This window comes from Geotrypetes seraphini, chromosome 13 (assembly GCF_902459505.1).
Source record: "Geotrypetes seraphini chromosome 13, aGeoSer1.1, whole genome shotgun sequence".
Classification (NCBI taxonomy): domain Eukaryota; kingdom Metazoa; phylum Chordata; class Amphibia; order Gymnophiona; family Dermophiidae; genus Geotrypetes; species Geotrypetes seraphini.
The window spans coordinates 4977109-5003615 of NC_047096.1; the positions used below are offsets into that span (position 1 = coordinate 4977109).

At 44.0% G+C, this 26507-nt stretch overlaps 1 protein-coding gene across 5 annotated transcripts in view; it reads right to left on the minus strand.

The window, feature by feature from the left end:
* The window catches only part of PLXNA2 (plexin A2), a 742509-nt gene that overhangs the window by 227732 nt on the left and 488270 nt on the right, over positions 1–26507 (minus strand). For all 5 annotated transcript variants that reach the window (XM_033917847.1, XM_033917849.1, XM_033917848.1 and 2 more), the window contains one exon: positions 873–1007. In XM_033917847.1, the coding sequence (XP_033773738.1) occupies positions 873–1007 (135 nt within the window). The remainder of the gene's footprint in view (positions 1–872; positions 1008–26507) is intronic.

Sequence of the window (26507 nt, forward strand, 5' to 3'; positions counted from 1 at the left end):
TGACTATACCTGGTTAGCCATGGACAAGCAATTTAAATGGACAGGAGCCTCTCATGGCCATTAAAATCGCTCTATCAAGCTCAATCAAATATCACTAAAAAGTACATCCTCCACCAAATCTGCACCAATGTTTACAATGACCAAATACAACAATAGAAAAAAACCCTACGCTTCCAAATGACTAATATCCCATCACTGATTAAACAGCAATCCTTTCAATTTAGGTTCTAATGCAGGGGTAGGGAACTCCGGTCCTCGAGAGCCGTATTCCAGTCGGGTTTTCAGGATTTCCCCAATGAATATGCATGAGATCTATGTGCATGCACTGCTTTCAATGCATATTCATTGGGGAAATCCTGAAAACCCGACTGGAATACGGCTCTCGAGGACCGGAGTTCCCTACCCCTGTTCTAATGGAAAAGCATTTCACAGTTGGGAACCTGAACCCTCCCTCCCCCCCCGCAATCTGCAACACTGCCTCCCTGGGAACACCTCCATACGAAAAACCAGGCATACCCTTTTCCAGGATTGTTACTTTTCATGCACTTAGATCAGGGGTGTCAAAGTCCCTCCTCGAGGGCCGCAATCAAGTCGGGTTTTCAGGATTCCCCAAATGACTATGCATGAAATCTATTAGCATACAATGAAAGCAGTGCATGCAAATAGATCTCATGCATATTCAATGGTGAAATCCTGATAACCCGACTGGATTGCGGCCCTCGAGAAGGGACTTTGACACCCCTGACTTAGATGCAGCTGTGTAAGTTTACAAAAGATCTATACAGATAATTAATTATGCAGGGAGCAATTTTACAACTCTACAGGCTGCAGAAAACCACCCCCAAAAGCTGAGTGTGACAACAATGGCTCACCTGTCTTTTGGACATCACATACAGGTACTTCTGTCCAAGGGAGAATGCCATGTCACGGAGCACGGCGCTCCCATCCTTAACCACGGGCAGCGTTTCATACTGGACCCCACCATGGGGAGGACCATCAGCTCGAATCTGAGAAAAGAAAAATCAGAAGGTTCATTCATACACTGCTCCCTGGGAGATTAAAGATCCAGCAAGGCCAGAGGTCCCAATCCTCAAAGCAAATTATATAGTGAACACAAAACCCAGCTAGTCATTTACAATTTACGTCTTTTTTTTAAACTCATATTTGATATCCTGCCCATGCTTTACAAAGAAAAATGATGAAAGGTTACATTATCACATAAAAAGAATCATTAACATAAAGAATAGTAAACAATATTCTTAAAAAGTGTCTTAGGGTCAAACTCCTATTTTTACAGGAATAATAGGGGTGAAATTTGGCTCTTTAACTCTCAAGATAGAAGAAGCAAGACTTTGAGGAGGAGCCAGCAATTAGCTTATCTGCTTCGTGACCTGTGATGAAGCTACTAAGCAGTAGATTTAAAACAAATGGAGAAAATATTTCTTCACTCAACGTGTTTTAATTCAACTCTGGAATACATTGCTGGAGCATGTGGTGAAAGTAGTTAGCTTAGCAGGGTTTAAAAAAAGGTTTGGATTATTTCCTGAAACAAAAGTCCATAACCCATTATTAAGATGGACTTGGGGAAGTCCACTGCTTATTCCTAGGATAAGTAGCATAAAATCTGTTTTACTCCTTGAGATCTTGTGACCTGGGTTGGCTACCGTTAGAAACAGGATACTGGACTTGACAGACCTTCGATTTGTCCCAGTATGGAAACTTTTATGTTGTTATTGATATCTATTTAATTTGAGCCTGTAGGATTGCCGTGATGTGGCCACAATTGTGTGTGTTAACATAAGCAACGGGACTTGGACCTTAACTCTGAACAGTGGATAGACCAACTGGTGCTCCAGAAAAGTGGCACTAACCCAGGTTGCCCACTGATTTTCAGCAACACTATCCAGAGAGTGCTATGGAAGACCATTACGGAGCATCTCAACATTATCCAAACAGTACTGGGACAGTACAGGGATAGAGCAAAGGCAAAATCACTAGCTGTCCGACCAGCAGATACTCAGTCTGCTAACCGATTTCAGGGCTGCCCAAGTCCGGTCCTTGAGATCTACTGGCAGGCCAGGTTTTCAGGATATCCACAATGAATATGCATGAGAGAGATTTGCCTGCACTGCCTTCATGGTATGCAAATCTCTCTCTCATGCATATTCATTGGGGATATCCTGAAAACCTGGCTTGCCAGTAGATCTCAAGGACTGGACTTGGGCAGCCCAGATTAACTCTTTAAAGAAAGGACAGCAAAAAAACAAAAAAACAAAACTGTTCTAACTTTATCCGATTACCCTCCAGTTAGCGATGCTGATCATTAGCGGTGTAACCACTATCTGAATACCAGTGCTGAATATCTGGATTTTTTTTTGCTGCTACAGCCAGTGTTACAAAAAAAAAAATAAAAAAAATAAAAATGCTGGAGTATCAGCCTGAGCCTTCTTAAAAATATCTATAGCATGCAGATACAGAACATAAAATAGTTCACTTTTTGTAGCCGGTGCTCTACCAAGCTCTTCTCTTTGGAGGATTTCAATTTTAAATCTAGCTCTTGAAGAAACTATGCAACCGTGGCCCCTCTTTTGCAGTGATCTTTCCCACTGGAACAGGAATTGGAGCGGAGAATGAAATGAGCCACTGCTGCTCCCCTGAATGAAGCCAAAACCAGAAAAGCATCCGTGTGTGAATTCCGAGTCTGAAATAACCAGCGATGTGCTGTGCATGTCTTATCAAGGGTTCATCACAGCTCCAGTCAATAAACCACACCCGTAAAAAAATCATAACCAGAGCATCCTGGGAGTTTGTCACCAGAAATGACCAACAGAGGTGGAATGAGCAACATCTTGGGGCTCAGTGGGTTATGTTTATTGGTTTTTGTTTACTGGAAGCTTCTATATCGCTACTAATGACTGAGGAGTCTGGCAAACTTAACATTTGAAATTTGGCAGATTTGGCCTTTAAATGAGTCTCATACCAGGTTGAGAGTTTCTAGGGCAAAATAATAATAATAATAGCAGTTTATATACCGCAAGACCGTGAAGTTCTATGCGGTTTACAATGATTAAAAGATGCTACAAACTGAGTGGAATTAACAAAGTTAAAAGCTAGTGATTAACATCTCTAGGGATCAGTTATTGAGGAATAAGATTCTGTACCACAGAAGAAGTGCAGAGGTGCCAGGGCAGACCTGAGTGACTGGAAGGGAGAAAAAGGCCTCTGGCACCAACAAGAAGTCTGGCTTTTTACTATGATGTCCTCTCACCAGCAGGAGGAGTCAGTGAGCAGTACTCCCCCCCCCCTTCTGCCTCCTCCCCTGCGGTAAAAGCAGTATGGGTAGGGTTATCAGACATCCGGATTTAGCCAGACAGGCCCTCTTTTCAAAACCTAGCACTTTGTCTAGGCTTTGAAAAGCTTCCAGATCGGAAGAGCATCTGCGCATGCACGGATGCAACGCGGTGACATCACACGTGCGCGCAGGAGACCTGAAGTTATGATGCCGTTGTACAGAGCCATGGTGAGGCCTCACTTGGAGTACTGTGTTCAGTTTTGGAGACCACACTACTGAAAGGACGTGCTGAGGATCGAGTCGGTTCAGCGAACGGCCACCAGGATGGTCTTGGGGCTCAAGGATCTCACGTATGAAGAAAGATTTAAAAAATTGTGGCAGTACTCACTTGAGGAAAGAAGAGAACGGGGAGATATGATTGAAACATATAAGTACATCAAGGGACGTATCAAGTCAGAAGATGATATCTTCTGGCTCATGGGACCCACGACCACCAGAGGGCATCCGCTGAAAATCAGGGGAGGGAAGTTTCATGGCGACTCCAGGAAGTACTTCTTCACCGAAAGAGTAGTAGATCATTGGAACAGACTCCCACTCCAGGTGATAAAGGCCAGCAGTGTGACGGATTTTAAGAGAAAATGGGATACTCACGTGGGATCTTTAAGAGAGTAAATTCAGGGGAGGGGATACTTGGAATGGGCAGACTTGGTGGGCTATAGCCCTTTTCTGCTGCTTTTTTCTATGTTTCTATAAAAACATAATAGCCTTACTGGGTCAGACCAATGGTCCATCAAGCAATATTCCCTGCTACCGATCCAGGGCAAGCAGTGGCTTCCTCCGTGTCTTTCTCAATAACAGACTATGGACTTTTCCTCCAGAAACTTGTCCACACCTTTCTTAAAACCAGCTACATTAACCACTGTTATTACAACCTCTGGCAAGGCGTTCCAGAGCTTAACTATTCCCTCCTATTGGTTTTAAAAGTATTTCCCTGTAACTTCATCGAGTGACCCTTAATCTTTGTAATTTTTGACGGAGTGAAAAATCGATCCACTTGTACCCACTCTATATCACTCAGGATTTTGTAGACTTCAGTCATATCTCCCCTCAGCCATCTCTTTTTCAAGCTGAAGAGCCCTAACCCTTTTAGGGCTAGAGTCATGAACCTGCCCGATCGGGCCCGATGAATTCTTCAAAGTAGAATAAGCAGATGGAGGCGATTGGAGGAACGCCCCCATCAGCCTGCCCGGATCGCTCTAAAGCGATTGCAGTGCATATACAGACCATCAGTGGAGTTTCTCGTATCCATGGTCAGCTGCAAGCAGGGAGTTTCAGGGCTGCAGGGCTGTCGCTTGGTTTCGGATCAGCCAGCCCAGTCGGTGTGTCTGAAAAATGTTGGTGAATCGCTGCCTTGCTAGATTTGCATGCCATTTCCCTCATTTGCATGCATGCATCGGATCGGGTGCGGCCAGAAGGTTAGTGAATCGGGTCAGGGTTGCAAACCAATCGGTATACGATTGGTTTGCTTAGTGAATCTAGTCCTTAGTCTTTTCTCATACGAGAGGAGTTCCATCCCTTTTATCATCTTGGTCGCTCTTCTTTGAACCTTTTCTAGCGCCGCTATATCTTTCTTGAGATAAGGAGACCAGAATTGAACGCAATACTCCAAATGAGGTCGCACCATGGAGCGATACAGGGGTATTATGACATTCTTAGTCTTGTTAACCATCACACCAAGGATTCTACCACTCAGTTAAAGCAGCAACATCTCTAGTCGAACCACTAACTGCCTCATGTTTGAGAGATTCTATACCGCTACTAATGACTGGGGAGTGAATTCAGAGCGGTTTACATGAGCTTCTGCAGAGATGTTGCCATACAGCAGGGGTGTCAAAGTCCCTCCTCGAGGGCCGCAATCCAGTCGGGTTTTCAGGATTTCCCCAATGAATATGCATGAGATCTATGTGCATGCACTGCTTTCAATGCATATTCATTGGGGAAATCCTGAAAACCCGACTGGATTGCGGCCCTCAAGGAGGGACTTTGAGACCCCTGGTGTAGAGAGAGCTACTTTACAAGCCTCCTGCCTTCAGATAAGATGCTGAAGGTCACCACAAGACCTTAGCAATCCACCAAAGGGATTCACCTCTTGCTAGGATCCAAACCCCGTCTGCATTTGGCACCTCCAGCCTCCCAAATTCCAAGCAGAAGTTAATCTTGGCACGGTATCACAGAACAGTTAACTGGCAAATAAATAATTCAGCAACCATGCAGCTTTAGTGAAATTATAGGTTCCTAAGTCTTCTGTCGTGCTAATGTCCAGCTAGATTAAACATGTCCTTTCATTCATTCTTCTTCCCTCCCACACCACAAGAGCAAACAAACACAAGAAAACTACATTGCTTAAATTTTAAACCCCCCCCTGCAGGTTAGCATGACATTTTCTACTGAGTTTGGGGTTTAACTCTTCCTCTCCTCCCCCCCAAAATGCATTAATAATTCATCGCCTTTGGGGGCGATAATTTACATTCTGTCTTCCCGTGCAAGGATTTGCATATTTGAATAGTCATTTGATTGTGACAAGGCATCCCACTGTGCGCTGCGAAGGTCTTGAATAAAAAGATAAGCTTGGTAAGTGCTGCGTCGAGGGTTCAATGAACCTTCTGAGCTGCTGCCTGCAGCGGTCAATGACAGACAGACATTCGCAGGTTGGACGCAGAGGCAACCACGAGTAAAAGGCATTGTGGAAACGACTGTGCCAAGAAAGCAGAACTGGAGCAAGATTAGGGAAATGCTCAGGCCATTTGGGGGAACAATTCTTCAACTGGGCACCTGAGGGATTGGTACACACCCAACTGATGGAATATCTTAGAAACATAGAAAATAGTGGCAGAAAAGGGCCATAGCCCATCGAGTCTGCCCATTCCAAGTACCCGCCCCCCTGAATTTACTCCCTTAAAGATCCCACGTGAGCATCCCATTGTCTCTTAAAATCCGTCACGCTGCTTGCCTCAATCACCTACAGTGGGAGTCTGTTCCAATGATCCACCATTCTTTCGGTGAAGAAGTACTTTCTGGAGTCGCTATGAAACTTCCCTCCCCTGATTTTCAGTGGGTGCCCTCTGGTGGTCGAGGGTCCCACGAGACAGAGATATCATCTTCCGACTCGATGCGACCCGTGATGTACTTGAACGTTTCAATCATGTCTCCCCTCTCTCTTCGTTCATCAAGTGAGTACAGCCGCAATTCTTTTAGTCTTTCTTTGTATGTCAGATCCTTGAGTCCCAAGACCATCCTGGTGGCCATTCGCTGAACTGACTCGATCCTCAGCATGTCCTTACGGTAGTGTGGTCTCCAGAATTGGACACAGTACTCCAAGTGAGGTCGCACCATGGATCTGTATAACGGCATGATGACTTCAGGTCTCCTGCTGACAAAACCTCTACGGATACAACCCATCTTGATCAGTTCTCTCTCCTACATGAAACTCAATCCGGTTTTAGACCTTTTTTCAGTATGGAGACAGTAAACTGCGGCTATTTTAGATAATCTGCGTCTATTGTTTGGCAAGGGCCTCAATGCCTTGGTCAAGCAATTCAATATGAGCTCCGTCTTTGATCTGGTAGACCATGAGAAAATGCTACAATGCCTGGACGCTATTGGTATCAGGGATGAGGTGTTGAACTGGTTTCGTGGCTTCCTTATATCCCGTACCTATCAAGTACGTTTAAATTATGATCTCTCCGATACCTGGAGCAATCCACCCGGTGTGCCGCAGGGGTCACCACTATCCCCACTGCTTTTCAATGTCTACATGTCCTCACTGGGCATGCAATTAACCCAGCTAGAGATAAAATTATTCAGTTACGCACATGACTTTACGATTATCATCCCATTTGCCGACTCTATCTCGGAAACTATTCCCAAAGCTTCAGAAGCTATAAATGTGATGGAGCAATGGATGACAGACTTCAAACTCAAACTTAACTCAGAAAAAACGAAATTCTTCGTTGCTTCTCCACATCCGCTTGACACCAAGACACCACTTTGCATCAATGAACTTAATTACCCTATTCAATCCACCATGAAGATATTGGGTGTAACTCTGGATCAATGCTTAACCATGAAAGACCAGGTGGACTCCTTAATCAGAAAAGGGTTTTTCACTCTCTGGAAACTTAAATCCAATAAATCATATTTCGATACGTCAGCATTCAGAACCCTGGTTCAATCCCTCGTACTAAATCAACTTGACTACTGTAACATCGCCTATTTAGCAATTTCCCAAAAGAATATGCGACGTTTACAATTAATGCAAAATGCAGCGGTCAGACTAATCTTCGGGCTAAAGAAATTTGATCATGTGACACCCTACTACCGGCAGTTGCATTGGCTACCGATGGAAGCACGCGTAAAGTTTAAGTTCGCCTGCCTCTGCTTTAAAGTACTATACGGACTAGCCCCTAAATACATAACTGACCTTTTTTCCTTTTCAGCCAACAGACACAAGAGAAGCTCACATTTGAATTTCGTTTCCCCCCAGTTAGAGGCTGTAAACTGAAAAAACACCATGAACACCTTCTCTTACATCAGGCAGCATTATGGGGTAAAGATCTAGAACAATTGCTCTCGCCCGCTACTTATGAGGAATTCAGGAAGCGTCTAAAAACACACCTGTTCCTCAAGAATCTAGACAACTGACCTGTACATCTCTTTCTCTTCAATAATAGTTTTCTTGACCTATTAATCTCTTTCTTCCACCTCGCTTAAGTTCAATCAATTTGTACCTTCGTTTAATCTTTTGTAAACCGCATAGAACTTCACAGTACTGCGGTATATAAACTGTTATTATTATTATTCTAAAACAGAATTTAGATGACTAGGTTCCATTATAGAATATTAGCATGACCCAGTATCGGCACACCTAGGAGTTGAATGCCCACCGTTTCTATATTTGGAAAGATCGAAGGAACCAGGCAAAGAAGGCGACATGCAATCAGATGGCTGAACACGTTGAAAACAACCATGGGGATGATGCTGGAGGGCCTGACCGGACTAGCTCAAAACTGATTTCTTTTTAGATCCACAATGGCACAGTGGTTAAAGTTACAGCCTCAGCACCCTGGGGTTATGGGTTCAAACCCATGCTGCTCCTTGTGACCCTGGGCAAGTCAGGTACATTAGATAGATTTTGAGTTCACCAGGACAGACAGGGAAAAATGCTTGAGTACCTGAATAAATTCATGTAAACCATTCTGAGCTCCCCTGAGAGAACAATACAGAAAATTATATAAATAAATACACTTCCCCCTCCGAATCCGCGGATTCGGTTATTCGCGATTTTTTTAGAGGGAGAAAAAAAAGCTTCGTTTCGGACCTTCCCCGCCTCCCTCCCGCCTTCCCCCCGGCATCCCGGCCTTACCTGGTGGTCTAGCGGGAGCTCACGGCAGCCATTTTCTATTGGCGATCTGCACGGGGCAAGAGCGTAGGAAGATCGCTTCTTCCCCGAAAGCCCGCTAGACCACCAGGTAAGGCCGGCACAGGCTACCCAGCCCAGAGAGGAATGGTCTTCACTCTACCCAGCCTGACACTGAAGAGGGGAGAGATGAGACCGAAGTACCCGCACTGGTCCCTGCAAACACGCATTGAAGGAGGCGGAGACCACCAGGTAAGGTCTGGGGGCGGGTCAGAGCCAGCACAAAGTTATTCGTGATTTTTCACACTTTGCAGTCCAGCTCTGCCCCTAACCCCCGCGAATACCGAGGGAGAAATGTAGTGTGAAAGTTTCTGTCTCTGGTAAACTGAGCTGATATTGTGATGTCAAAATGCCTCATTCCACCAATGCCTAAGAACCAACTTCATCAGTGATGTCACAATGGCTGGATTGCCCTTTACTTGGCTCACTTTTGCTGCATTTTGATTTCTAGAGTGGTGCAGTGGTTAAAGCTACAGCCTCAGCACCCTGAGGTTGCGGGTTCAAATCCCCACTGCTCCTTGTGACCCTGGGCCAGTCACTTAATCCCCCCTATTGCTCCTGGTACATTAGATAGATTGAGATTGTGGGACAGACAGGGGAAAATGCTGGAGTACCTGAATAATCTCATGTAAATTGTTGAGCTCTCCTGGGAGAACAGTAAAGAAAATTGAATAAATAAATAAAATGAAATAAAATTAATCACATTGCTGGGACTCAAACACAAATCGATTTCACCTACCAAACAAATACAGTATATAGAATACGGCCTATAACTTATACATTAATTGGGTGCCTCGTTATCAAACTGCCTTTTTTATACAGTGAAATGAAGCTGTTTAAGGAGCGATTCTGAAAAAAAAAATCGCATCAAAATAATGAGTTTACATGTGTAGAAATATGAAAGTGAAATAGTAATGCAAACATCATTTTTAATGTTAGATTCCTTCTTTGTTAGCGAAAGAAATACCCCTCCTCTCCACCGACCTCCGAGGTGTGCAGAAAACCTACAGAAGGAGCTTTTAAGTTACTACAGAGAGAGCGATTTGGACAAAAGTGAACTTGAAGATGGCAAACCAACAGGCAATCACATGGCCAGCCTCTCAGGGGCTCGAGATGTGAGAGAACAAAGGACATCTCCAATGAGAACCCGCTGCGTCTATTCTCGTTACTGCTTCAGAATAAAGGTACTATGACAAGCCGGGGAAGAGAAGAATGTAGTGCAGGCTTCCTCCAGCCCCCCCACCCCCCCCTCCAACTGTGAGAAATTTATGTGGAAATGCATTTATTTTAAAACCTCTCTGCTTTGAACAGGGCCCTGGCATCCTTCTTGGCTGGGCCTCAGAAGCCCGTTTAATCTGCTTGGTTGGAAATTATTGGGTGCTGGAGAGAGAGGTTCTGTTCTCTCTGTATGTCTGCAGACAGACACTAACATTTTTTTTTGCCACGCTGTTCTGCTAACCAGCAAGTGGCAGTGCCCGCTGTCCCCCTTCTGAACCAACACTCCAGCACAGTGGTTCCCCAAACCATCCTCGGTCCCCCTAGACAGGAAACCATACAAACGCCCCTCATGACTCCACACTGTGGACATTCTGAACACAAAACCTACCTGGGGGAGGGGGTTCTTGAGCTGACAGTTATAGAGACGTTTTGGTTTTGGTTCTGTGTCCCACAAAGGCCATTTCACCGCTCTCTTGTCAGCTCAAGTCATCATAACTCTCCCCATCTCCAGGCTACCTCCTTCCCCATCATTAAAGAAAAAGTGGCTGCTTAAAACTGTCTCCATGGCAACAGCCTCTGAAGCAGGTCCCTTAAACATCAGATGGTAATTTAATTAATCCTCCCAGGCTGCTGGAGGTAGTGATGTGCTCCTCATGGCATGCACATGAGTGACACGGTGCCTTTTCACGGCTGTTACATTTTCCCATGGGAGTACAGCCATCTTACGTTTCTTTTCCATCATCGAATTTTACACACAGAGATCTAGCGACTCTCAAAAAGATAAAATGGATAAACCTTTCTACCATAAGAACATCCTTACTGGGTCAGACCAATGATCCATTAAGCCCAGTAGCTCATCCAGGTCCCTAGTATCTGGACATAGCCCAAGGAGTAGCAACATTCCATACTACCGATCCAGGGCCTTCCCCCATGTCTTTCTCAATAGCAGATTTGCACTGAAGAACTCTAGGACTTATATAGAATTGGCAGTAGGAAACTGGATTCTCTGCAGGTTGGCCCTCTTTATTGAGTCATCCTTAAGAACTACCTTATAATGGTAGAAATTGAAGAAATTGGCCTATTCAGTTGCAATTCTTCCACTTTGGGTAGACAAACTCAACCCAACACCCATTCTCTAGCCAACCTTCAATCTCTTTCCTGCCAGTGCCTTCTACATCAGTCTCACGCGTGCCCAGAAGTTATTAATACATGGATCTCCACTTAGAAGCCAGTTCAAGCATTATCTTCTTTTCTGGATGCCTAAAAGACCAGAATCCCCACTATCCATTAGCATCAAACATACTAACAATCCACACACTTAGCAAAACTAGCAAGGCCATTATCTAAAAATCTGGCCTACCAAGATTAAGATTTACACTATATTGGGACTTAGGCAAACATATATTTGTGCCCCCCTCTCCCATGGACTGCCATTTACTTGGTTTATCCCCTCACTATATTTTTACTTATGGCCTTCCCCCACATTTCACTTCTCCAGAAGATAGGAAAGTGCAGAGTCTCACTATGAGTATGGTGGCAATGATAGATCGTGAAGGAGCATCAAGACAAGGCAAGCATATGCTTCGTATGGAGTGGCTTAGTGGTTAGATATAGAGAACAGCCAAGTGACCCAGTTGTAGGAATGAGATGTTAGGCCTGTCCTGGATTTCTAACAAACCTAATCCAGTGCACTATGGGATCTGAAGTACTGATTTCAGTGGGTAGAACCAGGGACTACAAAGAGCAAATGTAATATGTTGGAAGTTCTGAAACAGGAAGTGATGTCAAAGGGAGAGCTGAAGGGTGGTGTGAGCAGCAGGTTAGAGATGCTGCTCATTGCCAACAATTATTTGTAGAGCTTCATGGGGGGGGGTGCATAGCTGGGAAGAAATGTGGGGGAAGGGCGGCTACGGGGGGAGGGGAGCCACCGCCCTGGGCATCTCTTTCCCTTGCTATGCCTTTGCTCCTACGAGTTGTGGTGCCCTGGATTTTGCTTTGTTTTTCACTCAACATTCAAAAGTACTTGCACGATCATCACCCAGTGCTAACCATGGAAAAGCTTTGTTTAAAATGAGCTATGGGCAAATAGATAAATTTTGTCTTTATAAGTCGATATCCTGCCATAATTTATGCATTTAAGCTGAAGAAGGTCCGGGTCAGGCCCAAACTAGGTCAGTTGTAAGTTAAGGCTGCCAACTAGATCCAGATTCACAGTATACGGTTGATCCAGTCCTGGGGTTATTCCAGTGCATGCTGGGACTTGTAGTCTTGATTTTGTTGGGGGAAATAAGAACTAAAAGTCCCTCTCAAGTAATGAGGCAAACCCAGGACTAGATTAACCTTATTATGGATCCATTTGGCAGCCTTACTGTAAGTGGGCTACATAGAAGAGATGGAAGTCTTTCCATATAAGAATCTATATAGGGTAACATGCTTCTCTAAAGAAATATAAAGACAAGAAAATAAAAATAAATTGCAATGGAATCTACACATTAGCATTCCAAATTGATAAAAAAGAAAGAATTAAGGATCTCCCATCACATTTAGAAGCTTGCAACCAGGGAGAAACTGACAGAACAAGGCACAAGGAAGCTTAAAAGAATAAGTGGGCAAATGAGTATTTCCACCACCAGCAGCCAACCCCTCCCCCCCCCTCCAAGGGCAGTTCAATGATCCAGGAAGTTTGTAGATAATCAAAAAACCTATTTAAGATCACACAATTTAAACAAGTACAACCATGGAAAGTGCAAGAAAAAAGTTGCCCTCAAGGCAACATCATTCTGCCTCGTAGCAAGAAAAGCTTGACGTCTCTCCTGAAGGAGTCTAGAAATATCAGGAAACAGAAATGTCCACATTTTTTTTTAACTCCGCAGCACAATGTCTTTAGACGTGTTCCACCTGAAAGTTCTCCAGCAGCCCAGACACCTGCAGGCTGTCCTCAAGCACTTCATCATCTCCTCCTACTGACGTCTGTATTTCCCTTTCCAGTGGCCATGGGCAAATAGATGATCACGACAATGGAAGAACTTGTATAATCTCTTGATAGTATCTTCTGAGCATTTCTGTGGCGCGTACAGAGAGAGCTTGGGAAAGCTTTGAGGCCCTGATTCTACAAAGTGCGTCCCGATTTTAGGCAGCTACAGGCATCCTACAGCTGTCTAATCAGCCAATCGGGATGCACGTTTTTTAAACAAATGCTCCCCAGGCAGGCCGCTTATATTGAAGGCGAGGCCCGCAAGACACCTAAGCTCGCCTAAAGGCCTTAGGCGAACCTAGGCAGCCCTACGCGTCTCCCTAGTAGAGGAGGAGACGCTTACAATGTAGGCCAACAAAATGCTGGTCTACATTGTAAGTAGAGGCGCCTGGGCCAATCAGGCCTTAGACTTAGTGGGGATGGGCGGAACCACTATGCCTAAGGCCTGATTGGTCCAGGCTTCTAGAGCCTGGGCCAATCAGGCCTTAGGCTTCAGAAGGATGGGCCGGGAAGGGGTGGGCCCGCCTCATTTCGACGAAACGGGCCTGCCGGCTGGACAGGCAAGTCCCATCTGGCCAACAAGGAAAGGTTAGTTTGGTTGGGGGGAGGTTTGAGGGCTGTTAGCGCAGGGGGGGGTGTGCGGAGGGGGTGCGTCTTCCGGCAGGAGGGATTGGGCACCCTCCTGCCAGCGATCGGTAGTGTCGGGGGGGGGGGGGACGGTCGGTAGTGTCGGGGGGGGGGGAATCTTCTGGCAGGAGGGATTGGGCACACTCCTGCCAGCGATTGGTAGTGTCGGGGGGGGGGGGGGGGGGGGGGCACTGTAGGACGCCTACAGCTGCCTAAAATCGGGACACACTTTGTAGAATCAGGGCCTGAGTGCCTGAAATTCAATTTTGGTGAACTTCTGCTCGAGTTCTTAGGGCTCCTTTTACAAAGGTGCGTTAGGGCCTTAACACACGGAAGAGCTTTTTTATAGGAGTAAATATATTTGAGACCAGCCGGCCACATCTGCATGGAATGTGTTTATAAATTTTTCAAACACCATCTTTGTAGAGTCCACAGTGAATATCTTTGTGAAACATGCTACATGGCCAAGGGAAGCCGATCTGTGCTAGAGTATTTAGGATTGCTGGATTATTAGAAAGAAAGTTATCAGGGCAAAGGGAAGGGTGGAGGACTGGGGGAGGTTAAACTATAGGCTTGGCTGTGTTTGAACTGTATCACAGTTGATGGCCTCTGTTTTTGATCTAACGTACATTGATCTAACGTTATTCAGAGTAGGGAAGATGCAGGAGGATTGAGAAGATCTGCAACGTGACAAACACGCTTGAGAAATGGGCCACAACATGGCAAATGAGGTTCAGTGTGGATAAGTGTAAGGTGATGCATGTCGGTAACAAAAATCTTATACACGCATACAGGATGTCCGGGGCGTTACTTGGAGAGACCCCCCCCCTCCCCCAGGAAAGAGACTTGGGAGTGCTGGTTGACAGGTCGATGAAGCCATCCAGGCAATGCGTGGGGGCACGAAAAGGGTGAATAGGATGCTAGGAATGATTAAGAAGGGGATCACAAACAGATCGGAGGTTATCATGCCGCTGTACCGGGCCATGGTATGCCCTCACCCAGAATACTGTGTCCAGCACTGGTCGCCATACATGAAGAAGGACACAGTACTACTCGAAAGGGTCCAGAGAAGAGCGACTAAAATGGTTAAGGGGCTGGAGGAGTTGCCGTACAGTGAGAGATTAGAGAAACTGGGCCTCTTCTCCCTTGAAAAGAGGAGACTGAGAGGGGACATGATCGAAACATTCAAGGTACTGAAGGGGATAGACTTAGTAGATAAAGACAGGTTGTTCACCCTCTTCAAGGTAGAGAGAACGAGAGGGCACTCTCTAAAATAAAAGGGGATAGATTCCGTATGAACGTAAGGAAGTTCTTCTTCACTCAGAGAGTGATGGAAAACTGGAACGCTCTTCCGGAGGCTGTTATAGGGGAAAACACCCTCCAGGGATTCAAGACAAAGTTAGACAAGTTCCTGCTGAACCAGAACCTACGCAGGTAGGGCTAGTCTCAGTTAGGGCGCTGGTCTTTGACCTAGGGGCCGCCGCGTGAGCGGACTGCTGGGCACGATGGACCACTGGTCTGACCCAGCAGCGGCAATTCTTATGTTCTTATGTTCTCTGGGGATAAATCTTTTGGTTTGCAGGATGTGGGCAGACGTGAGAACTGCCAGCTGAACTTGCCCATAAGATTTTTCACAGCTGGAAGAATCCTAGCTGGCTGCAGCCCTTGGTTGATTAACTGGGCTGAAGAGAAGAGACATGCACACTCTAGCAATTTTCAAAATTAAATCTGCCGTGTTTTTAATGTCCGAAGATAGCAACAGTGAAACCTTCTGGGACAGAATCAGGATTACTCCCAGCCTTCATAGAGCTTTACAGCACTGTTTTGATCAGGACAGTGGGGACTTTGATGGAATTAGGAAAATCAGAAATGGGAGTCCATGCATGCAGTGTGGTACATCCGGGAGTGGATCAGTTTGTCCGGACAAAAATGAAGCCATAGCCGGTAACTTGTTAATTATTAAAACCTTAAATCTCACCTTCAGTGACTGCTCCCCATCCCTTTAAGCAGAGTGACGATCAAAGCTGCCCCTGCAAATGCATCCATTTGTCAAGGTACACATTTAAACCATTAATCACATCTAGTATTTATTTCTCTCTTTCACCCCCCCCCCCCTAAGTCCTGAGAGCATCAGGGGAGCGGCATAAGATGCTCTCAGCGGATACTCATTAGGGAAGCTTCAAAAAGTGCACTTGTGGTAACTTTCTGTGATTAAATTAACTGCCCTAATCCATTATTATTAACACAACACTATCACAGGGCATGCATTGCAAACCCTGTAAAAAGCCAAAGCCCAAATTGCCTGAATAAACCAAGATCAGCCTTTTATCCCCCAAGCTGGAAGGAAATCTACAGAGGAGAAAGCCAGGCACGGCTCAGTTCCACCGACCCCAGAGGAGCAGGTGCAGATGAATAATGGGTCAGCAGCAGTACCTTGAAGGAAAGATCAGATTTTTTGTTTTCAATAAGGTTTTTCAATGCCGTAGTTACAGAACTCCATATTCTCTATGTCGGCGCCACACCAAAATAACCAGTGTAAGAACAACAGATTCTATAACATTTGCGCTTAAATGTATAGAACATTGCCATTCCCAAGTAAATGTGTAATTACGCTCATGTGCTTTTGGCAGATGAAAAGTCTACATAAACGTATTATGCCGAGACAAGGGAAATGGCTTTTTCCATTGCTAATCCCATGCCGTGGGTCAATTGCCTGGTTGTGTACAACTGTGAAGGGCAGTTTAGGAAATTGTTGAAAACACACTTATTTGCTAAGGTTTTTTTGTATTAAGACAATCGGCGATCAGGCCATCTAAATAATCACTTATATGGGAGGTATGCTGTGAATGTATCTTGTTGGGTTTTAGCTGCCTTCATCTACTAGACACACTGATGTGCTCCTTGTTGGAGCACGCATATTGTTGGCTTTGTATTTCATCTTTTATAAAATCAATAAAACTTTTTGAACTAAAAAAAAAAAAGAATAGGCTTGCAGTCCACAGAAATTTGGTGCCTAAATTTCACTGACCTGATATAGAGTTACCCCCTAAATGTGCATTGGAGAAATGCAGATCCTACAACTCAACCTCATCTCTTTATAAGTTTTCTCTGCAATTTTGGGGCAAAGTTGCTCTCCAGGACAGAGACAGAGTATGGAAACAATGAACCTAAGAAATAATGGTCTCAAAAATGATGGCACAATTGTTTTTGGGCACCCATTTCCCCGCTGATTTTTTAAAAAAAAGATTTTCAGTGAAAGGAAAACCAGTACGCCAATCTGGTTTCAAAAGCTTACACCTGTAACTAGCTAGGGAATTTCTCTTGCCCAGGGCCATGTGCCAGGGTTCCTCCTGAAATCCTGCAATCATGAACCCTAAATCTGGCCACCAGGTATTATCACTACATGAGGACTCAGACTCTCTTCCTATCACCAAAGACTGTAAATGCAACTTCTAGGGTGTCACCAACTCTAGCCAATCCAGAAAAAGAAAGGCCTGAACTGGGAAGTCAACCAAGTTTCTTCTCATGCTACTGAGGCACTAAGCAAGCTCCGACATAAAACGAAAAAGTGTCTAGTTGCTTGCATTACAACAGAAAGCCTACTTAATATTTTGGCCAGCAAAGTTGAGAAATGCAACTTTCAATGAGTTGGAATATTAGATGAAAGCCAAAGAGGAAAACAAACTGATAAAATTGATTTCCTAATCATCAAACCACAATATGAAGATGCGGTGAAGCCTCTTACGATGGATGACAGTGGACGGGAGCTCACACATTTAAGAGAAAAAGCTTCAAATGCACAAAACAAGGCGGGAAACCCAATTCAACCATGATCTGTCAGAAGTATAATTTTATTATTAATGGATGCATTAACGGATGGATGAGAAACAGAAACAATTTCCTAAATTGATGAAATTTATCACAGGAATAGCTTTTAATGGAATAAGCTTGCTAAGAAACCGTGCCTCATGCTTACATCCCCGTTATAATGCATTCATTTCAAGATGATGATCTGAGAGGAATCAAATGACGCACTCAAAGAACTGGTGGCTGTTCTACAAGGAAAACCTTGCTCCAGCAGCCTTAAAATCCAAGTAGCGGTAGAAAAGAAGATGTGTATAGAATCACACGTCTAAGAACATAAGAAGTGCCTCTGCTGGGTCAGACCAGAGGTCCATCGTGCCCAGCAGTCCGCTCACGTGGCGGCCCAACAGGTCCAGGACCTGTGTAGTAGTCCTCTATCTATACCCCTCTATCCCCTTTTCCTTCAGAAAATTGTCCAATCCCTTCTTGAACCCTAATACCGTACTCTGTCCTATCACGCCCTCTAGAAGCGCATTCCAGATATTCACCACCCGCTGGGTGAAGAAGAACTTCCTAGCATTGGTTTTGAATCTGTCCCCTTTTAATTTTTCCAAATGCCCTCTCGTTCTTGTAGTTTTCGAAAGTTTGAAGAATCTGTCCCTCTCTACTCCCTTCATGATCTTGTAAGTCTCTATCATATCCCCTCTAAGTCTCCTCTTCTCCAGGGAAAAGAGTCCCATTTTCTCCAATCTCTATCTATCTATCTATCTATCTCTATTTCTGTCTCTCTCCCTTTCTCTCTCTCTTTCTTTCTATCTCTCTGTCTCCCTTTCTCTCTCTCTTTCTGTCCCTCTCTACTCTTTCTATGCCCTTCATGATCTTGTAAGTCTCTATCATATCCCCTCTAAGTCTCCTCTTCTCCAGGGAAAAGAGCCCCAATTTCTCCAATCTTTCTCTATCTATCTCTCTCTATTTCTGTCTCTCTCCCTTTCTCTCTCTCTTTCTTTCTATCTCTCTCTCTCTCCCTATTTCTCTCTGTCTCCCTTTCTCTCTCTCTCTTTCTGTCCTTCTCTACTCTCTCTATGCCCTTCATGATCTTGTAAGTCTCTATCATATCCCCTCTAAGTCTCCTCTTCTCCAGGGAAAAGAGTCCCATTTTCTCCAATCTCTATCTATCTATCTATCTATCTCTATTTCTGTCTCTCTCCCTTTCTCTCTCTCTTTCTTTCTATCTCTCTGTCTCCCTTTCTCTCTCTCTTTCTGTCCCTCTCTACTCTTTCTATGCCCTTCATGATCTTGTAAGTCTCTATCATATCCCCTCTAAGTCTCCTCTTCTCCAGGGAAAAGAGACCCAGTTTCTCCAATCTCTCAGTGTATAAAAGGTTTTCCATACCTTTTATCAAACGTGTCGCTCTCCTCTGAACCCTCTCGAGTATCGCCATATCCTGAAAGAGATAGTCCCTTTCATATAAGATATAGGGCCAGATTCTATAAATGGCGTCCAACTTAATTGGCAAAATACCCTTAATAGCCTCAGTAATTGGAAATAAAATTGAATTGGGCGATAGGTGCTTGATTCTGTAAAAACATAGGCACCAAATACCTAAATGAGCATTTATATGGGCAAAGCATAACTTAGACGCCTGAATGTAGCCCTTTAAAACCCTTGTCTACATTTCCAGTGCCTAAACAGCGATTGACACAAAGCACTGGTCGATTTAGATGCCGTTTACAGAATCCAGGTGCTAGTGCCTAATGGAGAACCCCCTCCCCCCCCCAGATAGTATAGAAATTTGGTATGGAAGGGCAGTACGGTGTACAGGGAGTGGAGGAAGGGACCAGATTGCCTTAAAAGGTACTCAGAACAGTCCAATCTCTCTCCAGAAACTGACCCATGGGGCAATTTTACAAGAATGAAGCAAACTAAGCCACTGTGGTTGTAAGTTACTCATCCCAAAGCCTAGAAGCACCGTTCTCTTATCTTTACGAGTCTTGTTAAGATTGGAAATGATGCACAGGGGGAGACGATGGAGGAGGAAGAGTTTATGCTCCAAATAAATAAAGGAAGACACTCGCCCGTGTTGCTTTGTGGTACAATCAAGAGAGATTTACACATCACTAATCCAATTTAATTAGAGCTATTGTACGGTGACAAGCAAGCTTTAAAGAATGTAATTTCTCTCAGTCTCTCTTTGATTTCCAGTTTCCACATAAATTTTCTTGGGTGCAAAACATTTCTTCCACAATAACCACATCCACCTTCCGAGCTAGCCCTTGAAAATGTTATCTATGGCACACTTTTCTCCAGAGCTCAAATGTACGGCTCTCTTTGGTAGTAATCATGCTAATTTTGAATATAATTTTTATTGCTGACACAAAATACCAGAGAAGACACTTCACTTGAATGTGTCCCTCTGAAATTGTAGCTCTGCTAAAGAGAAGCAGAATCTGGTTATACAACTGTCCTTGACACATTTACAAAATTCCTGAACTGGTGATGGATGAGAGAATTTAGGATGGATTTTTTTTTTTTTTTTTACACCTTCCATTCTCTTCCTCCCTCCTTCCCCTGGTCTTTTTGTCAGGATATAATGGAGCTGATTTATTGTTCCCTTGTGCACGATTTCTTTTCCCTCGAATTGAAAGTGAAACAGTAATCCTGTTAAGGATCTTTCCGTTAAATCATAGATGTCTACAAAGAAATTAATGACAACCCTTCAATGCAAATTCTGCTCCAAGCAGCATATCTAATTAACTTTGTTACCCGAAGGCGTGACCACACCAACCTCAAGCTCAGTTTTTCTTCTGTGAAGTTCTAAGCTATGGGAATGTTCATGGATGCCCTTCTCCATTTTCAGAACCCAAGGAGAGGATGAATTTGCAGTTGGGTGCAGAAAGGTACGCTTACCAGGAAAAAATCAAACTGCAGATACCTTAACCCTCCCCCTCTTCCCTCTCCTCCCTGGTAAATTCCCCTCCCAAAGCCTCCACTCTGGTAATCTCTTCCTCCTCAAAATACCAACCAAGAATAAGATCCCTAAAATGTAATGTAATCTTATTTGTAACTTATTTGTAATATTACCTAGAAATGTCCAGTCATTTTACTATCCAATTTGCAAGTTCTCCTGGAAATCATCCAGCTATCTTAAGACTTTGTAACCAAAAAAGAATAGTAACGTTACTGGAAATGTTAGTTCTTTTGTAATCCGCCTTGAACTGCAAGGTATAGGCGAAATAGAAATCACTAATGTAATGTAATGTAATGCAATAAAAGAACAGAATAGGCCCAATGTTCGACAAGTCAACTGCTATCAGACTCTTCATGAAGATGCCACCTTGTCTCATGTAGATGTGCATTATGGAAAAACTCTGTATTATATCAGTCATCAGTGATATTCTCACCTTAACTACTAGGGACAATTGATAAGTGTAGATGATGGATAACAAGAGTGAATAGTTGAGTTTAGAGGGCCTTAATTTGTAAATCTTCCCAGCCACTTTGATACAATGCCAATTTTTTTAAGGGGTAGATATTGAAAAAGGTTTAAGAGGGCAGGAGAGGTTCATCCTCAGATATTCACTACCGCTTATCACACAATGTCACTGGTTGAGCTGCTGCCTCTGCACCCAGAGGTTGTGAGATCAAATCCCGGTGCTGCTCCTTGTGACCCTGGGCAAGTCACTTAATCCTCCAGTGCCCACCGCTTTGAATGTCAAAGCTACAAAAAGGCAGTTTACAAGTCCCCATTCTCTTTCCCTTTCATGAAGCCCAGTATCCTGTTTCCAACAGTGGCCAACACAGAGCTGGTATTGTTATGTCATAATGCCTCATTCCACCAATGCCTAAGAGCCAGTCTCAACAGTGATGTCACAATGGCTTGACTGACCTATACTTGGCTCACATAAGAATTGATGTACTGGGGCAGAGTGAAGGTCAACGAAGCTCCAACAGTGGCCAACCCAGGTCCCAAATACCTGGCAGAAACCCAAAGAGCAGCAACATTCCAGAGCTGGTATTGTGATGTCATAATGCCTCATTCCATAAATGCCTAAGAGTTAACCTCAACAGTGATGTCACAATGTCTTGACTGACTTATACTCGGCCCACATAAGAATTGTCATACTGGGATAGACTGAAGGTGTAGTTCACTGGCAGAGTTGCTGCCTCTGCACCCAGAGGTTGTGAGGTCAAATTCCGGTGCTGCTCCTTGTAACCTTGGGCAAGTCACTTAATCCTCCAGTGCCTACCACTTTTAATGTCAGCTTTGAAATGCTAAAAAACAAAACGGCGGGATACAAGTCCCCATTCCCATATGACAGAACTGTGGCAGTCCATCAGCAGAGTCACAGAGGAGCCAGCAGTTATGTGGGCATCAGTAGTATTCAATACCAGTGCCCATATAGCTGTCTCACAAAATGTAGATCTATCGGTTTGAAGACATATTATGTTCAGGAAGCTTTTTCTTAAATATGTTATGATTTTAGATGAGCTGTGCATTGTATTTATGGTGAATTGTGAATATTTATGTGTAACCCACTTAAGATTTTGGGATGTGTGGAATATAAATTTTTTGAATACACTTCTCCCTCCGTATTCGTGGTTTCAGCATTTGTGGTTTCAATTATTCACGGTTTTTAGCTTGCTGGCTCCTCCCCCAAAATTACGTCAGCTTACATAGAGAAATTGCTGATTCCCGGCACTTTCTTCACCGTGTTTTGCCTCTCCTTCAGGAACAGGCCAGGTCTCCGACCGTGTTATTCGCGGTTTCACCATATTCACGATGGTTTTTAATAGAAATCAGCGAATAACATATGAAAAAGTTATTTGCGTTTTTTCTGTATTTGCGGGTCTGTTAATCCCCTATCACAGCGAATACGGAGGGAGAAGTGTAAATCAATCAATCTCTGTTTGGCATTCAAATAGTTTCTGGCATAGACACTGAATACCTGAGTTAGATTTGGCCAGCTGTAGTAAGCAGCTATAAAACGCTGAACCACCGAAGGCGGAATATTGGGGCTAAACATTTTCATATTTGCTGTGCATATGCAAAGATACTTTTTATGAGCGAGTCATTTGGTGTATCGGCTTCTCCTTGCTCGTTCATGTGGTTCCAGTACTGGGGAGCATGGCCGTCCTTATTTGGTTAGCAACTTGTTCAATGAGCCATTCCTGTTTTTCAAATTCGTATTCAGTTGTAATTATGGCATATTTACTTCCAGCTTCCTCAATAAAATCAGGAGTACAAGTCACAGAATTTGATGGCATTAGTTCTGTCTAGTGATAAGAGGACTGGCTCAGCTGTTCTTTATGACCTAGAACCATCTGTTGCTTTCATTAACACTTCCTCTTGGACCAACATCGATGCAATGGGCCTTGAAATAATATTTGAAAACTGGGACAGAGAAGGAAAAACCTGAAATCACTGCAAAATGTGCCCTTCAAACTACAGTCCAAACAATCACTCCTACTAGGCACTTTCGTTATAAACTAGAACTCATATCCTACATATCGAGGGTCCAACTTTTGACTCAAACATTTTAGCATCTCTTCACTAAGATTTGGCAAACTGCATAACTCAATTGTTCAGACAGCCAATGGCAGAATCCTTCTCTTTCTAAAGGGAGACCCAACTAACATCCTCAAAACGTTACTCAATTTGCTTACCTAGAATTTACACATTGTTTACATGTAAATAAAATATATGATCATAAATTCTAATAATATTATGGTAACAGAACAAAGAGAACCAAATGGAGAACCTCTCCACGCGGCATCCACTATGCAAGCAAACTGGGAAAATCCCTTCTCTTCAAAATCACAGGTCTTTGGAACGACCTCACCACCCCGCTGCGGAACCTGAGCTCCCTTCAGTTATTCCACAAACCTCTAGCGGCAGCCTTGTGGGACTAGCGAGAACCGTTTAAGACTGCACTAGAGGTTGTTGTGGCCAGAGTTGTGATGGGCAGGAGTTTTATTTGACTAAAATGCCCAACATTTAAAGAAAAAATGTTTAAAGAATTAAACAAACAAGGAGAAAGAACTAGCTCAAAGCAGAAATAGAGTATGAATGACAGAAAGTTGCTTCATCTAAACCCGATGCAGGGCTGGTTAGGGAGAAATAGGAGAGATTAATAATTGCAGCGCAGGACAATGGACTGCAGACAAGACGGAACATGTCTGTATAGAAAAATGATAAAACAGGCATTTATAGAATCTGTAGCACAGAACTGGGAACAATTACACATGTCGCTATTGGATATAATGTACTGATGTCAGGAAACCTCTACAGAAAGGCACAGTAAGGCAGCGGAGCTCACAGAACAGAACAGCACGGCTCTGTCAGAGAAAACCTGGGATTACAACTCAGACTGAATTGTGGAGAATGGCAAAGTTCGAATGGAAGAACAGGAAATGTCAGTACCAAGCCATGACGAGAAAGAGAAGATCCAACCAGTGGAGAAACCAAGATACTGTGGTCGAAAGAAACAACCTGATTAGCAAGAACTTCTGAGTGCATCTGTGCATGGTGGGGGCGATTCTATAACTGGGCGCCAAAATTTAGCTTATTCTATAAGTGCACTTACAGAAGAATAGCCTTACTGGGTCAGACCGGTGGTCCATCTACCCAATAGTCCATCCTCACTGTGGCCAATCCAGGTCACAAGTACCTGGCAGAACCCCAAAGAGTAGCAACATTCCATGCAAGCAGTGGCTTCCCCCATGTCTCTCTCAATAACAGACTATGGACTTTTCCTCCAGGAACTTATCCAAATCTTTCTTAAAACCAGCTACGCTATCCACTCTTACCACACCCTCTGGCAACGCGTTCCAGAGCTTAACTATGCTTTGAATGAAAAAAAATTTTGTCCTATTGGTTTTAAAAGTATTTCCCTGGAACGTCATCAAGTGTCTCCTAGTCTTTGTAATTTTTGACGGCGTGAAAAAAAATCGATCCACTTATATCCATTCAACTCCACTCAGGATTTTGTAGACTTCAATCCTATCCCCCCTCAGCCGTCTCTTTTCCAAGTTGAAGAGCCCTAACCGTTTTAGTCTTTCCTCATACGAGATGACTTCCACTTAAGCATGTAATTATTTTCATACAATATTAACGTAAGTTGGCATCAGCATGCCTGCATTTAGCCACGCCCACTTATATAAGTCTATGGCTGGATTATTGCATACAACTAAATGTAGTCCTTATGTGCCATATTCTGCAACTGGTGCCGGTTCCGGAATCACAGTTTTTGGAGAATCGCGCTTAGTAGAGACTAAGTCATGCTTCGCCCATTAAAACGCACCTGCCATTGGCTCCCATCATGCAATTAATTTTTTTTCAGCGATTATTGAAGCTACTAAGGGTGTTTTGCCAATTAAGTTTTCAGTTTGTCAAGAGGGAGGAGTTGTCAGGACCAGCTCTGCTGCTTCGAGAATGCAGGGAGGGAGGGATATTAGTGGCTGCTGCGATACGCCAGGAGCTGAAGGGAGGGAGATTGGGTGGTTGCCATTGATGCCTCTGGGGCTGGAGGGAGGGAGATTGGGTGTTGCCATTGATGCCTCTGGGGCTGGAGGGAGCGAAGGCAGGGAGGTTATTGGGTCAGGAACACCACTTTGGATGTTGTCTTAGGAGCGCAGGAGACAAATTTATTTATTTTTCGCTGGTTAATTGAATTCTGATTAGCTGAGATGCTACTGTATATTATACATTTGAAAATCAAGTAAGCAGGTGCAGGTTTTATTCCCTGACCTTAAAAACCTCACAGGAGCGTCTTTTTTTTAACACAGCTAAACTTATTATAGAACCTGTGTCTACTTAAACCACCGTCAAGGCTGGCATTTTCACTTGGAGTATTTTACCCTTTGCAAACTGTCCTCCCTTTACATTATCAATAAGGGCAGGACACACTGAAAGGGTCCAGCACACACAGAATATACTTACTTGCAAGAGGACTGGAAGAATAGTTTTATACATATGGAAGAAAAAGCCTGAGGATTCCTTTTTCTGGCTTGTCAACAGCTCCCCGTGTCTGTGTAGGAGCCTCGTCCAGACACTCCTGAGATCTGAACCGATGACAGACCAAACTACACAGGTATATGGAAGTCTCCAGAGGAGGAGGAGGGGTGGAAATGTGTGGAAAAGTGAAAAACGAGACCACATGTTTGGAGTGCAGAGAGAGGAAGAGGGAGGGACAGAGCAAAGTGAAACAGAGCCTTTCTGTAAGGCCAAATGGCTTAAATATCTTATAGCAGTGGTCTCAAACTTGCGGCCCGGGGGCCACATGCGGCCCGCCAGGTACTATTTTGAGGCCCTCGGTATGTTTATCATAATCACAAAAGTAAAATAAAACAGTTTCTTGATCATCTGTCTCTTTAGCTATAAATGACAATATTATTATTAAGACTTAGCCAAAAGGAAAGATTTATCAACTAGAAAGAGTTTTACCTCCTGCAAAATTGTCATTTCTTTAATAAGACATTAACTATTTTTTCTGAGGCCCTTCAAGTACCTCCAAATTCTGAATGTGGCCCTGCAAAGGGTTTGAGTTTGAGACCACTGCCATATAGGGAACCTTCTCAGGATTAGCCTCCAACGCTCTGGAATTTACTCCCAGAGGGGCTACATCTAACTCCAGATAGCAGGTGAAAGCCGGCTCTTCACCCAAGCTTTTAATACATAAGGTGATTGACGATACGTTGAGAATGGCTGGTGTAGATGATGAAGGACTTCCATTTCAAACGGCATTTTGCTAGTTAACTTAGGGTACCTAAGCCTAGGTGCTGTTTATAGAATTTCCCTCTTAGTGCACAACTTTCGTAATGCACAAATGCAAGAGGTGGGACATGGGCATCTCTCACATTTCCAGGCGTAATTTATACACTTGCGTGCTGGATTCAGGCGTGACAGTGGCATCAGTGGGCCTGCTGAAATGTTGACACACAAAAGCCGACTTAGGCTAGTATTTCGATAACAGAATCTAGATTCCCAGATGCCATTACAGAATTCACACTTAGGCCCGGTCTCAGAAGTCGATGGCGATCTAAGGGAGGAGGGGTTTCTAGAGGAGGGATTGTGCATCTCTCCTGCCGGTAGCTACTGCCGGTACCGCTAAACTTA